Source organism: Chiloscyllium punctatum, chromosome 12 (genome assembly GCF_047496795.1).
Source record: "Chiloscyllium punctatum isolate Juve2018m chromosome 12, sChiPun1.3, whole genome shotgun sequence".
NCBI lineage: Eukaryota > Metazoa > Chordata > Chondrichthyes > Orectolobiformes > Hemiscylliidae > Chiloscyllium > Chiloscyllium punctatum.
Genome location: NC_092750.1, coordinates 45,396,441 through 45,409,202, shown reverse-complemented (window position 1 = coordinate 45,409,202; position 12,762 = coordinate 45,396,441). Strand labels below are relative to the sequence as shown.

The 12,762-nt window shown below is 38.7% G+C and overlaps 1 protein-coding gene across 4 annotated transcripts in view; it reads right to left on the bottom strand.

The window, feature by feature from the left end:
* Positions 1–1,952: 1,952 nt before the first annotated feature.
* Positions 1,953–12,762, bottom strand: part of kbtbd8 (kelch repeat and BTB (POZ) domain containing 8) — a 58,495-nt gene continuing 47,685 nt past the window's right edge. For all 4 annotated transcript variants that reach the window (XM_072582501.1, XM_072582502.1, XM_072582503.1 and 1 more), the window contains exon 4: positions 1,953–7,140. In XM_072582501.1, coding sequence (XP_072438602.1) covers positions 6,677–7,140 — 464 coding nt within the window. In that variant the 3' untranslated portion in view covers positions 1,953–6,676. The remainder of the gene's footprint in view (positions 7,141–12,762) is intronic.

Here is a 12,762-nt window from a genome sequence, read left to right as displayed (position 1 = left end):
TTGCCGACATACTGTCGAAACTTGGATAAGAAACGGAAACATTCGGTGTCAGGAGTAAACAGACTGAAACAGAATGCAAGTTGTGCAAGTTTATAGTCAATGCATGTAGGTGTAAGATTAAGGGGTTTTAAAAAGAAGCCTTCTTTGGTTAATGATGGTTCATTTTTTTTGTTTGAAGGAGGGAGGAATGATGATGCTGCTCCCTTAAAGTTACCCTGCCCTTGTTTTTTTTTTGAGAGGGGTTGTAAACACAAGTTCCGAAGTATCTGGCTTGGATGGGTTTGAGGGTCAATTTGAATATAGCCAACAGGTACTACTTCAGGCAAAACGCTTTCAAGTTTAAAAAACAAACACACTTATACAATGAAAAGGGAGTGGCAAATTCTCCCAACTCAGCTTTTCTCTGGTTTGGTTTAAGCTGGGGAATCCAAAGAAACAGCTGCATGTGGAAGGACGTTCCATGCTGAATCTCCTGTAAGAACCTGTATCTGATTTTCCCTTTTTTGCCAAGGGGGTGTTTATGGGAAATGTTGGGCCAGCTGCATCACTGCAGTAATATCCACCTCACACCTGCTTAAAACAACTCAAAAGGTTAGGGTCCAGGCTACTTTCTTGAAACGTTTTGAGGGGCGGGTCTGCCCTGGTCCATAACACTGGACTCTCAATTCTCTGGGGATACAGGTTTAAACCCTAACATGATAAATGAGGAATTTTGAATTTAATAAAACATTGGAATTAAAAAGCTAGTCAAATGATAACCACTCAGTTGAGCATTGTAAAGACTATTTGATCTACAAATGTCCTTTAGAGAGAAGGAAATTAGTTGCCCTTACTTGGAATGGCTTATATGTGACCACCATTTGGAAGAAAAAGAGGGTGACAAAGACTCTGGGTTGGTGACTCCAGTGTCAATTAATAGCACTATTACAAAGTCATCTGTCTGAGTCCTAAAGGACAAAGCAGCCAGATGGGATCTGCAGCTAGTGGTGAGGGAACCAGCAAAAGGAGAAAAACCTCCTTGATCTTAACTTTACTGTCGCAGGTGCATGTTTCTACAATAGGTGGATCAGTAAAGGTAAGGCTTGTGTAAAGATTTGTAGCTCGGGTGCCAGTTGAAGTTGTTGTGGAGGTGTTTGTCGAGCTAGGAATTTGGATTGCAGACGTTTCATCCCCATTCTAGGTGACATCCTCAGTGCTGTGGAACCTCCTGTGAAGCACTGTTGTACTGTGTCAGTTGGAATTTATATGGTTTTGTTCCTCCTGCTTCCAGTTGCCAGTTCCGGTTGTTCATTGCAGTGGCTGGTATATTGGATCTAGGCCAATGGGCTATTGAAGAAGTCAGTGGATGAGTGCCATGCTCGTAGGAATTCTCTGGCTGTCCTCTGTTTGGCTTGACCTATTATTGTTGTGTTGTCCCAGTCAAATTTATAGTCCTTGCCATCTGTGTATATAGATACTAGGGATAGCAGGTCGTGGCGTTTAGTGGCTAGTTAATGTTTGTGAAGTATTGTTGAGAGTGAGTACCATCCTTAAAAGACAAAGCCCCATATTCGCATTGAGGATTCCCAGTGCTAAACGGGAAAGATTTTGAACAGATTTAGCAAGTAGAAACTGGGCATCCACAAAACAATGAGCTATCAGCAGAATTGTAATCAATCTGTAAACTCATGGCCAGACATATGGCTCAGAAGTGGCAAACTATACCAAGAAAATTTGTCCTTCATTAAAGATTATAGCACAACATTTGATACCAACATTTCAATTTCTGGCAGCACTGAACAAGTTATTCATATCAAAAAAAAGAGAGAAGGGCCAAAGGCACATTTCCCTGATGGCACTGTAATCTAATTACAGTTTTGGAAGCATTCTGCAACCAATGTTGCCACATTTAGCTCAAATGATAAAGTGCAATGTGATTTCAGTTGATACTTTATTCATCAGCAAATTAAATGGATGACTTCACCAGAGAAATGACATGAGTATGCTACACTTCATAGCTGACACCATGATAAATGTCTACAGTTTGAAATTAACAGATATCAGAATAACTTTCTGCAATAAACACTGGCAGATTGATGTCCAGGAGAGGTGAACTTTGAATATTCCATAAAGAAATTAGAGTACTCCTAAAATGATGATGATCTGGATTACATTTGTTGGTCTTACTTTGTGGAGCATGCAAAAAAAATGTGAAACAGGAAAGAAATATTCAAAACAATTACTGCCTACAGAGTAGAATAACCTCAATTGTTCACATTTAATCAATTTATTTCAAGAATATACTTTCAGTTTGTTACAAGTCACAATACTTTAAACTACATCACATATCAAGTAAACCAGCTTATCCCATCTGAGCACCAATTCTGAAGCATTCAACTCAAATCATGTGCAAGTACAGCTAGATGTCTTTTTACAATTCTCAAAAAATTCAAGTGATTACATTTAAACCTGAACATACATTTCAAGTCACATCAAATGTTAACTATAGCTAAGTCTTTGCACACATGGAATGAGCATTGACAGTTGAAGCAAAGAACAAATAATTCAGCAAATCTACAGTGCAAATAGATCTAAATTCTATGAACATTTTAAAAAAAATGCAGACAAATTTAATTTCACAAATCAGAAACCAGCTTTTGTATTCATACAATTCAAGTTGAATATTATGGTGCAATGAGGACTCATTTGCTAATCCAACTCAATTTCATATATTTAGTTTATCATGTCAATTCAACGTTCTCCCCCAAAAGGTCAATATATCCTCTTATAAATAAAAGATTGTCCTAACCAGCAGCAATGTTAACTAATTAAGAAAATTACAGGATTTCTGAAAACTAAGCAACACACTTTTCTATAGCTTCTTACACTACTCAATGCAACACTACATATGGAAAGGTGCTTCAAAAAGTTTGCAGTAACGAAGTGGTAAGTGGTTAAAAATAAAAAAAAAAGAGCATAATTTCTTCATACTGAAAAAAAAAGTGAAAAGAGAATTAGGGGATTTCTTTGCGGTGCATTGTTTTATGGAACCAGAGTGTTCAGAAAAAAAACAATGATTTAGTTGTATCACTAATTTCTGTAAAACAATGTCATACCTAAAATTTTACTGGCAATAAACATTTAACTGAACCTTCATTACTTTGTTTAACCTAATTTAATGCACACTCAATTATGCATTAAACAAAACCTAAGTTTTGCCATTTTAATTTTGTAAACTATAGCTGCCATATTAATTTTTTCCCTGCAGACAGTAAATGTTTATTTTAGATTTCCTCCATTGCTATTAAGAGGTGGTTAAAATGCAAGCCAAGTTTGTGGGCAGAATTCCTTCTTGGAAAAGAATTTAACTTTTCAAGCTGCTAGAGGATGCAAGAATATAATATTTTGGAACTACCTGCATATAAAATTCTTAAATAGGAAAAATGCACTGCATTTAGAATGAAGGTATTTAAATCATTTATGTTTTACTATCGTGGAATTAAGACAGCTGATGTACATGGAACTGATCATGCATTACAGTAAAGGATTTTGTGATAGTTCAAAACAAAAAAACAAAATCTAACCTATTAGCACATGGCTTATCTATCAGTTCACTTGAGGTACTAAATGCTTCAGATCTTCTAAACAATAGCGATTGTAACTGGTACCTATAGGAGATGCTCACCTGAACATTGTGTGTTGGTACATTTAACAATCAAAAGGCTTCTGAAATTTGGTTATGTTTATTTTGTTGCACAAGATACTGTGTTATACCCATGGCAGTATGGAGCCCTGGAAGTCAAAACTGTAAATACCAGAAATAGTAAAGTCATAAGGAACAAGCTTTCCAGGCAAGGATGGAATGGGGCCAAAATGAAAAATGGTAAAATCCAAGTTTAGACACCAGCTCCCTAAAGATGAAATTTTACTGCGTGGATATACTTTTTCCCCAGTCTGGCGAGATTTTGCATGCTAATAATCAGCAAATAATTGAATGCCTATTTTTTAAAAAAATAATTGAGCATTAGAGTAAAGGCAAAGGCTCCAAATGGATGTGAAATTCTAGTATCAAACAAACATTGGCACTCATATGAAGCCTTTAGCCCACATTATGGTCTGATCTGGTATTTAGAAGAGCAAACAGGTGATAGTAATACACCAACTACTTTGTGGGTGGTTCTGTATTCTGACCAAAACCTAGGCTCCTAGTAATTTCTTTACTACCAAAGGAAGCTCCCATCAATCTGAACTACAGTCTAGTTTTATAATACTAACTAAAACATCTGCACCACTTAAAGCCTAAAATAATCATACTCATACATCTTTCATAAATAACTCACTGAGAACACCTAGTAAACAATAAAAACCTAACTAACTGCATTTTTGATAAACTTAGAAAGGTGGCAAACATGACACTCAGCCAGTGCTGCCCACTGCTGAACTGATTGAAAGAATAACATGTAAAGTTATGAAACTATTTTTGCACAAGGATCAGGGGGTTTGTGCAGGATGGAACGACTAGGTATCCATCAACATGATGATTCAATTATTCTCACTCAGTTTGATTGACTAGCTCAACTTAGATTACATTAATTTATATGGCTCTCAGATCATCTTTTTTTTAAATATACTTTTTGAATTGTATCAAGGATATCTAAATTCTAAATTAGCCTTCACCTTTAATGGAATGCAAAGATACTTGCACAACTTTGATACTGTAAATTCCACAATTGGGTCTTCACTAAAACTTTCTCCAATGTGTACAGCCCATTCAAAATTAGATGAAGATACACAGAACAATTTACAAGACTTCAAACACAATCAAATCAACTGGTTGGAGATGAGTAAAGTTCAAATCAATGTACTTTACCTCAAGTTGTCCAAGAGGTAATGAAAGAAAAAATAAAGAAAGAAAGAGTCAATCCTAATTCTTTTCATGAAAATTAAACGCACGCTGACAGGCAAAAATGGAATCAAGACCACAATTTTTTTCTACGAGAGGTTTGCCTGCTAAATACTGGGAAGATCATTTTTACTATCTAGTGCAAATAAACTATTTGCTGAATTAGATTGATTTTTTTAAAAAAAATCAGTTTAATTTTAAAGAACTTTTCAGCATTGAGTAGCACTGAAAATATCTGCTAAGTGTGCATTGAGTTTAAACAGGCCATGCTTTACAATGCAAGGAGGTTATGTTTAGTGATTTTAAAATCAAGAAATGCACCTTTACAAAATCAGTTGTGAACAAATTGAAAATGTTAGAGCTTTGATAGATGAACAGATTAATTCACCGAACGTTCTTGACAAATGTAAGCATAAATTTTAATTAATTACAGTTTTAAAATGTTTAATTAAAAATGCATACCTTCATTAACAGAAATGCAGATGACAATCAAAATAGAGCAATCACATTTTTACCTTCGTAAGTTCACACCAATGTTAGAAGTACTGCTAATATGAACTCAGTCCAAGACAGGAATGCTTTATATCTGTGCCAATTCACATCATAGGTGGATTGTGCTGCAATTTCAAAAAAAAACTGCAGTATATACACTGGAAATGAAAACAAGATTTACTTCATGTAAAATGCATAATAAATGACATTGCTCCATAGAAGGAGGGCAATCATAGCTTTCAGCTTCTGCAGTAGTGAGAAGTATATCCAACAGGGAAAAATTCACATCTTATCCACTTCATTCAGAATTTACAAAATACCAAGCATTTCACTGCAATTCTAGACTGTTCAAATGAAATGCAGGCAGCATGGAATGCTGCCTGACAAAGTTAAGTCAAGTGGTAAGATTTTAGTTTCTCTGCAGTACCGCAGAACAATCCCAATACTACCAGAAGCCATTTTTGTATAAAAAGATAGTCTTTTCCCCATTCTGTTCCACACTAAAACAATATACTCTGTTACAACAGTAGGTACATGTACCTCTAAATAGTTGCATCAGCTTCCTAAACAGTTTAAAGGCTTGCCCTTGTTAATTGCACATTTTCTAACTTTCAAAGCTGTATAATTTAAAGCAATGAAGGGATTTAATGGAGGGGCTAAGTGAAACAGTTTTACATAACTATTATTCTATGCAGTATGTTTTAATTTCAAGGCTTGATCCTGGTACAACACTTCAGTTGGTTACTCTAGGTGATGAAGAAACCATTCAATTCACTTGTTTCCCCATCAAGATCTAGCCATTAAAATATCTTCACATTTGAATCAGGTCATTAAATGTAAAATGGTCAATTCTCAAATACAGACACTTAAAAAATACAGATGCTATTAAACAAATTTGAACAAATTTATACCCGTATGTATCATTAAAGGCTTTAGTTTTTCCATAACATTGGGCAAAACAATTTCTTACTGCCAAGCTGAATTTTGCCTGCTAGTCTGCATAGTTTTAAGATTGCCAGGCAATGGACAACTGCAATCTGATTCAAGAAATGCCACTGAATGAGCAAGCTAAAAATAAAAATAAGCTATAATTCATGTAAGTAATTGCACTTTTATATTCCCCAGCACCAGTGAAAAGTTAGTAAAATTTGATTATAAAACTAAACTTCTGAACAAGTTCAAACACTGCTACTTTCAAAAGCACCTATCCGTTTTCCTTAGTGCTTTTAAAACAGCCATTTTGATTACACAAAATACTGTTAGCCCATGTCACACCAATAGTTCATGCAAATTGCAGGAAAATCAAAACACTTTTTGAAGACACTGCGGATAGAGTTTGGCAACAACACATTCAAAATGGCGGCCTAGGTCCCATAGCTTGTCTGGTGACTCGTATACTTTCTTCCACTCATCAGATTCTTCATCATATTGGTATAAAGAATTCTTTCGACTAGTACGGAAAACGTGTTCCTCTACTACCACTTGCGTTGCTCGCACAAAAAGATGCAGTTTGTCAAGAAGCAAGAAAAGTTTAATGTAGGGGTTTGTCGATTGATCCAGAGGAAGGTCCTTCTTTTGCATCCATTTATTAAGTTGGATATCATAACTCTCCACTGTAAGCATTCTTTGATGTGCTTTACAAATTCCAGCTACATAGTAGATGGAACCTTTGCAGACAGCTGACAGCCCCTGGGATCTAGGCACACTCATTGGTGTCAAACAGCCCCAGTAGTCTTTGAGAGGATTGTAGCACAGAAAAAACTCACCTAAACAAAAGAAAAGACAATTCAGACATTGTTCAACAGAAAATGTTTGAAGGTGTGGTTTTATTATCCAATTAACTAAACTGGATGCTATAAAGATATCAGTCCACTGACCAAGTCAATTATACGCATCAGATCACCAACCAACCACATCACAATGCATTCGGGGTCACTAAAAACATGTAAACCCATCTGCAAATAAACAAATGACTAGACTTTTTACCTGTAACATTTTACATTTCATTTAAGTTCTTGATCACACCTTTTTACTAACCCAGTTATCAGTTTTTAAATGCAACATAATTGCTTGGTAGTGAAGGCGGCTGGAATAAGGTATCGTTAAATTTTTTTCAACTTGCACTCATCAGGACAATTTGCAAGAGTCAAGGAAAAAAACAACATATGGCATTAAGGAACAGTGCTGATTGGTTAGTCAGTGGTAAATAGTTGCCACAGGGAATGCATAAATTATGACGGTCATTTAATAAATAGGCTTAATACAAAATTGATCACAGCATTGCTGAGGAGCCATTTGGAAGTCATTTGCTGTTCATTTATTGAGTGCGCATACACGTTCTCTCTGGAAAAAAACAGGGATATGTGCATGAATTTATGTGTTTCCAGGGCAAGCAGCACTTTCAGGATTACAGCAACTGCAGTGTGTTTGAACTCAAATGATAATTAATACAGATATTCATCAAAAACAAATGACCAGCCTCCCATTGACAGTCAAGTCAAATTGCAGAAAAACACAAGGCATAAAAGTACATTAAAACCACACATATGTAGCTAGAACTCATGGAAACATTCTATTTCACAGTCTAGTCATCTCGATAAATGATAAAGTAATGATGGAACACCTCTGCCAGAACATTGTTAGCATAATTTACTGTGGTACGCATGCTAGCACTGGATGATAATATATTAGCAACGTATTTTTTAGTACTCTAACATGTTAGTTCAATCAACACTTGCAAAACGTAGTCTGTGATTCAGACTAAGTAGTTAAAGAAATATTTTAAAGAAACATTGCAATGCAATGTAATTTACCAAAGAAAATTCAATTAGCTACAAAACCACTGAGGACTGGCTAAGTCCCAACCAGACAGTCAAGAGCCACACTTAAAATTTATATTGCCAATCTGAAGATTTAATTTAGAATTTTTTGGCATTCTATATCTTATGCATGCAGTGATGAGGACATAAAGCCATTCTAGTTAAAGAGATTTTAATATTTAACTATTGACTTTCTTCAGAAGCTGCCCTAGAATGATTTTTTGAACAATTCTGATAAAAATGGTTCAGGAATCTATGAAAATGGTATTCTGTAGCTTGTAGCAAAGTAACAAGTAGTTGCTTTCTCAATGTTAAATGCAAAATAAATAGGATGCAATGTACAACAATATCTCAGAAATAGTAGCACATGGATATGTTCAACCACTCCACGATTGCCATGTGGTCAAATTTTTATTTTCAATTTTCAGTTTACTCAATTCTGGGAACACCCATATGAAAGACAAATTCCAAGAAAAGGTTTAGTTTAAATGGCTCACCAGTAACTTCTCATAGCAGTTAGGAAAGGAAATTAGTGCAGGCCTTTCCAGGGAGAGCTTAATTACATGCAATGTTTTCATTAACAAGTACCATATAAAAGGTGGTTTAAAACTGAAATCAGAAAAATGCATGCCAGCCTTAAGGCATGGGGAAGGGTATTAACTATCAGTCAAATATGCCTTAAAATGAAAGAACAAATCCAATATTGAATGCGGTCTTCTGCCAAAATATTCATTATAAAAGGGGACCAAGGTGATCAAAACAAGAAAGTGACTAATCAATTAAGATTTTAAAGTTTCCAAAATAAATTGTGTATTATTTGAAAGCAGGTTGATGGCACAGCAGAAGATACACAAGCAACAAAATAATGAATCACTTCAACCCAAAATAGATGCAAGTGCATCATGCAATTTGACTGAAGGAGCCAGCTTTACCTGACATCACAAACATAACAGGATTATGTATAATGAAACATTACAAATCACATTCTTAGGATACAAGGATCAAGATCATTTTGATTTACTGTTCCGTCTAAACCTTTGAATGAAATTCATCCCTTCAATTATTCTTAATTCTTGAAGAAAAATTAGACAATATTCCCTGCAAGGGGTGTGGTAGTAGGGAGCAACCTCATTCAAGAGCCTGACAGCAGTAGGGAGTGAGTCACTTTTCCAGTTTTCAGTCAGAGAATCATGATCTGCATCAAGGTAACTGAGGGAAACAGAATTTAAAATAGGACAGAACATTGTCGATGTAAATTTTAAAAACCTGTATTAGCAGACAAGTACACTCTGGTTAAAGATATTTGTTCGCTCCACCCCATAATCACTGAACATATTACGTATTACAAACAGTTCTAATATTTCTCTAATACATAGTAGCATGCATCTGAAACTTAAAATAATTGATTTTCTTTGTTGTAAGAGATGAGGGGAGTAGGAAATAGAAAGCAAATGTGTGGAAAAATAAATAAATGAAGACAGTTCTTGATAAGAGGAGATTACTACCAATTACTGAGAATGGTGAACTATTATGAATCAATTTTGGTGCACAGGCTAAGTATATATTAAATCACTTTGTAAAATGTTATCAATCTCTCTACCAACGAGCCAGAGTTAATCCAATTTGCATTTTACAACTAACAGTGATAGTTGCTCATGACTGGTAGAAGCTGAGAGTCAGGAATGAGAATTCTGTATCCCACACTAGAATAAGACCTTCACAGCATTAATAGCCAAAGGCCTTGATAATCAATCAATTACAGGGAAAGGATTACATTTTATCAACTGTGATCCTTTTCAGTCTGAGCATCGAATTTAGAACTTCTTAGTTCTGTTACAATTAGAATCAAAGGCCTGATAACTATCCCACCTTAATTAAGATCAGCCTGAATGAGATCAGAGCTGAATTTTAGCAAAGCATGCAAATATAAATATAACAAATACTCAAATTATTGCAGTTAAAAGCAAAAAAGAAAACTTCACCTGCACATCATGTCAACAAACAACCTGACTTACCAGCAACTGCTTTAATATTAAATGGTATTGCTTCAGGGCATTTACATGAACTCAGCAAACTCACTGTCAAATTGACATTGAAATGAGCTCAAAATTTAAAAGTAGTACTTCTGTCATCAGCTGTCGCTAAACATGGCAAAACAGCAAATTCAAATGAATCACTGAAGTGATAATTTCCTCAAAGCAGAATGACTGAATTGTAAGAGATTGATTTTATTCATGCTTGAGCCATAAACATCAATTAGGTAAAAACAATGACTGCAGATGCTGGAAACCAGATTCTGGAGTAGAATGGTGCTGGAAAAGCACAGCAGTTCAGGCAGCATCCGAAGAGCAGGAAAATCAATGTTTCGGGCAAAAGCCCTTCATCAGGAATACAGGTAGAGTGCCTAAAGGGTGGAGAGATAATTGAGAGGAGGGTGGGGGTGGGGGTGGGGGTGGGAAGAAAGTAGCATAGAGTACAGTAGGTGAGTGGGGGTACGGATGAAGGTGATAGGTCAGGGAGGAGGGTGGGGGAAGGTAGCAAAGAGTACAATGGGTGGATGGGGGTGGGATGAAGGTGATAGGTCAGAGAGGAGGGTGGAGTGGATAGGTGGAAAAGAAGATAGGCAGGTAGGACAGGTCATGGGGATGATGCTGACCTGGAAGTTTGGAACTGGGGTGAGATGGGGGAAAGAGGAAATGAGGAAACTGGTGAAGTCCACATTGATACCCTGGGGTTGAAGTGTTCCGAGGCGGAAGATGAGACGTTCTTCCTCCAGGCGTCGAGTGGTGAGGGAGCGACGGTGAAGGAGGCCCAGGACCTCCATGTCCTCGGCTGAGTGGGAGGGGGAGTTGAAAGCTGGGCCACAGGGCGGTGTGGTTGATTGGTGCGGGTGTCCCAGAGATGTTCCCTAAGGCACTCTGCTAGGAGGCATCCAGTCTCCCCACTGTAGAGGAGACCACATCGGGAGCAACTGATACAATAAATGATATTGGTGGATGTGCAGGTAAAACTTTGATGGATGTGGAAAGCTCCTTTAGGGCCTTGGATGGAGGCGAGGGAGGTGGTGTGGGCGCAGATTTTGCAATTCCTGCAGTGACAGGGGAATGTGCCAGGACAGGAGGGTGGGTTGTTGGGGGCGTGGACTTGACCAGATAGTCACGGAGGGCGGAAAGGCATGGGGAGAGAAATATATCCCTGGCACACTGACCTCTACACCGCTAAAGCCAGATGCCAACTCAAGGACACCTCCTCCTACCATCCCCTCTGCCATGACACCCCCCCCCCCACCTTCCCTCACCAAACCATCATCTCCCAGACAATACAGAACCTCATCACCTCAGGAGATCTCCCACCCACAGCTTCCAAACTCAGTCTGGGAACCCAGCACTGCCCGGTTCTACCTCCTTCCCAAAATCCACAAGCCTGACCACCCTGGCTGACCCATTGTCTCAGCATGCTCCTGTCCCAGTGAACTCCTCTACCTACCTCGACACTGTCCTATCCCCCCCAGTCCACAAACTCCCCACATACGTTCGAGACACCACCCATGCCCTCCACTTCCTCCAAGACTTCTGTTTCCCCTGTCCCCAACGCCTCATCTTCATCATGGATATCCAATCCCTCTACACCTCCATCCGCCATGACCAGGGCCTCCAAGCCCTCAGTTTCTTCCTCTCCCAACGTCCCCAACAGTACACTTCCACCGACACTCATTCGTTTGGCCGAACTGGTCCTCACCCTTAACAATTTCTCCTTCGAATCCTCCCATTTCCTCCAGACCAAAAGGGTAGACATGAGCCCCAATGGAGCCCTTACTCACCCCATATGGGCCCCAGCTATGCGGGTCTCTTTGTTGGCTACGTAGAACAGTCGATCTTCTGTAATTACACCGGCACCACTTCCTCTGCTACATTGATGACTGCATTGGCGCCACCTCGTGCTCTCGCGAGGAGGTTGAGCAATTCATCAACTTCACCAACACATTCCACCCCAATCTTAAATTTACTTGGACCATCTCTGACACCTCCCTCCCCTCCTGGACCTCTCCATCTCCACTAATGACGACCGACTGGACACCGACAGTTTTTTTTTTTTACAAACCCGACTCCCACAGCTACCTGGATTACACCTCTTCCCACCCTACCTCCTGCAAAAATACCACCCTGTATTCCCAATTCCTCGGCCTCCGCTGTATCTGCTCCCAGGAGGAGCAGTTCCACCACAGAACACACCAGATGGCGGCCTCCTTTAGAGACCGCAATTTCTCTTCCCACGTGGTTAAAGATGCCCTCCAAAGCATCTCGTCCACATCCCGCACATCCACCCTCAGACCCCACCCCTCCAACCGTAACAAGTTCAGAATCCCCCTGGTGCTCACCTTCCACCATACCAACCTTCGCATAAACAAAATCATCCGCCGACATTTCTGCCACCTCCAAACAGACCCCACCACCAGGGATATATTTCCCTCCCCACCCCTTTCCGCCTTCCGCAAAGACCGTTCCCTCCATGACTACCTGGTCAGGTCCACGCCCCCCAACAACCCACCCTCCTGTCCTGGCACCTTCC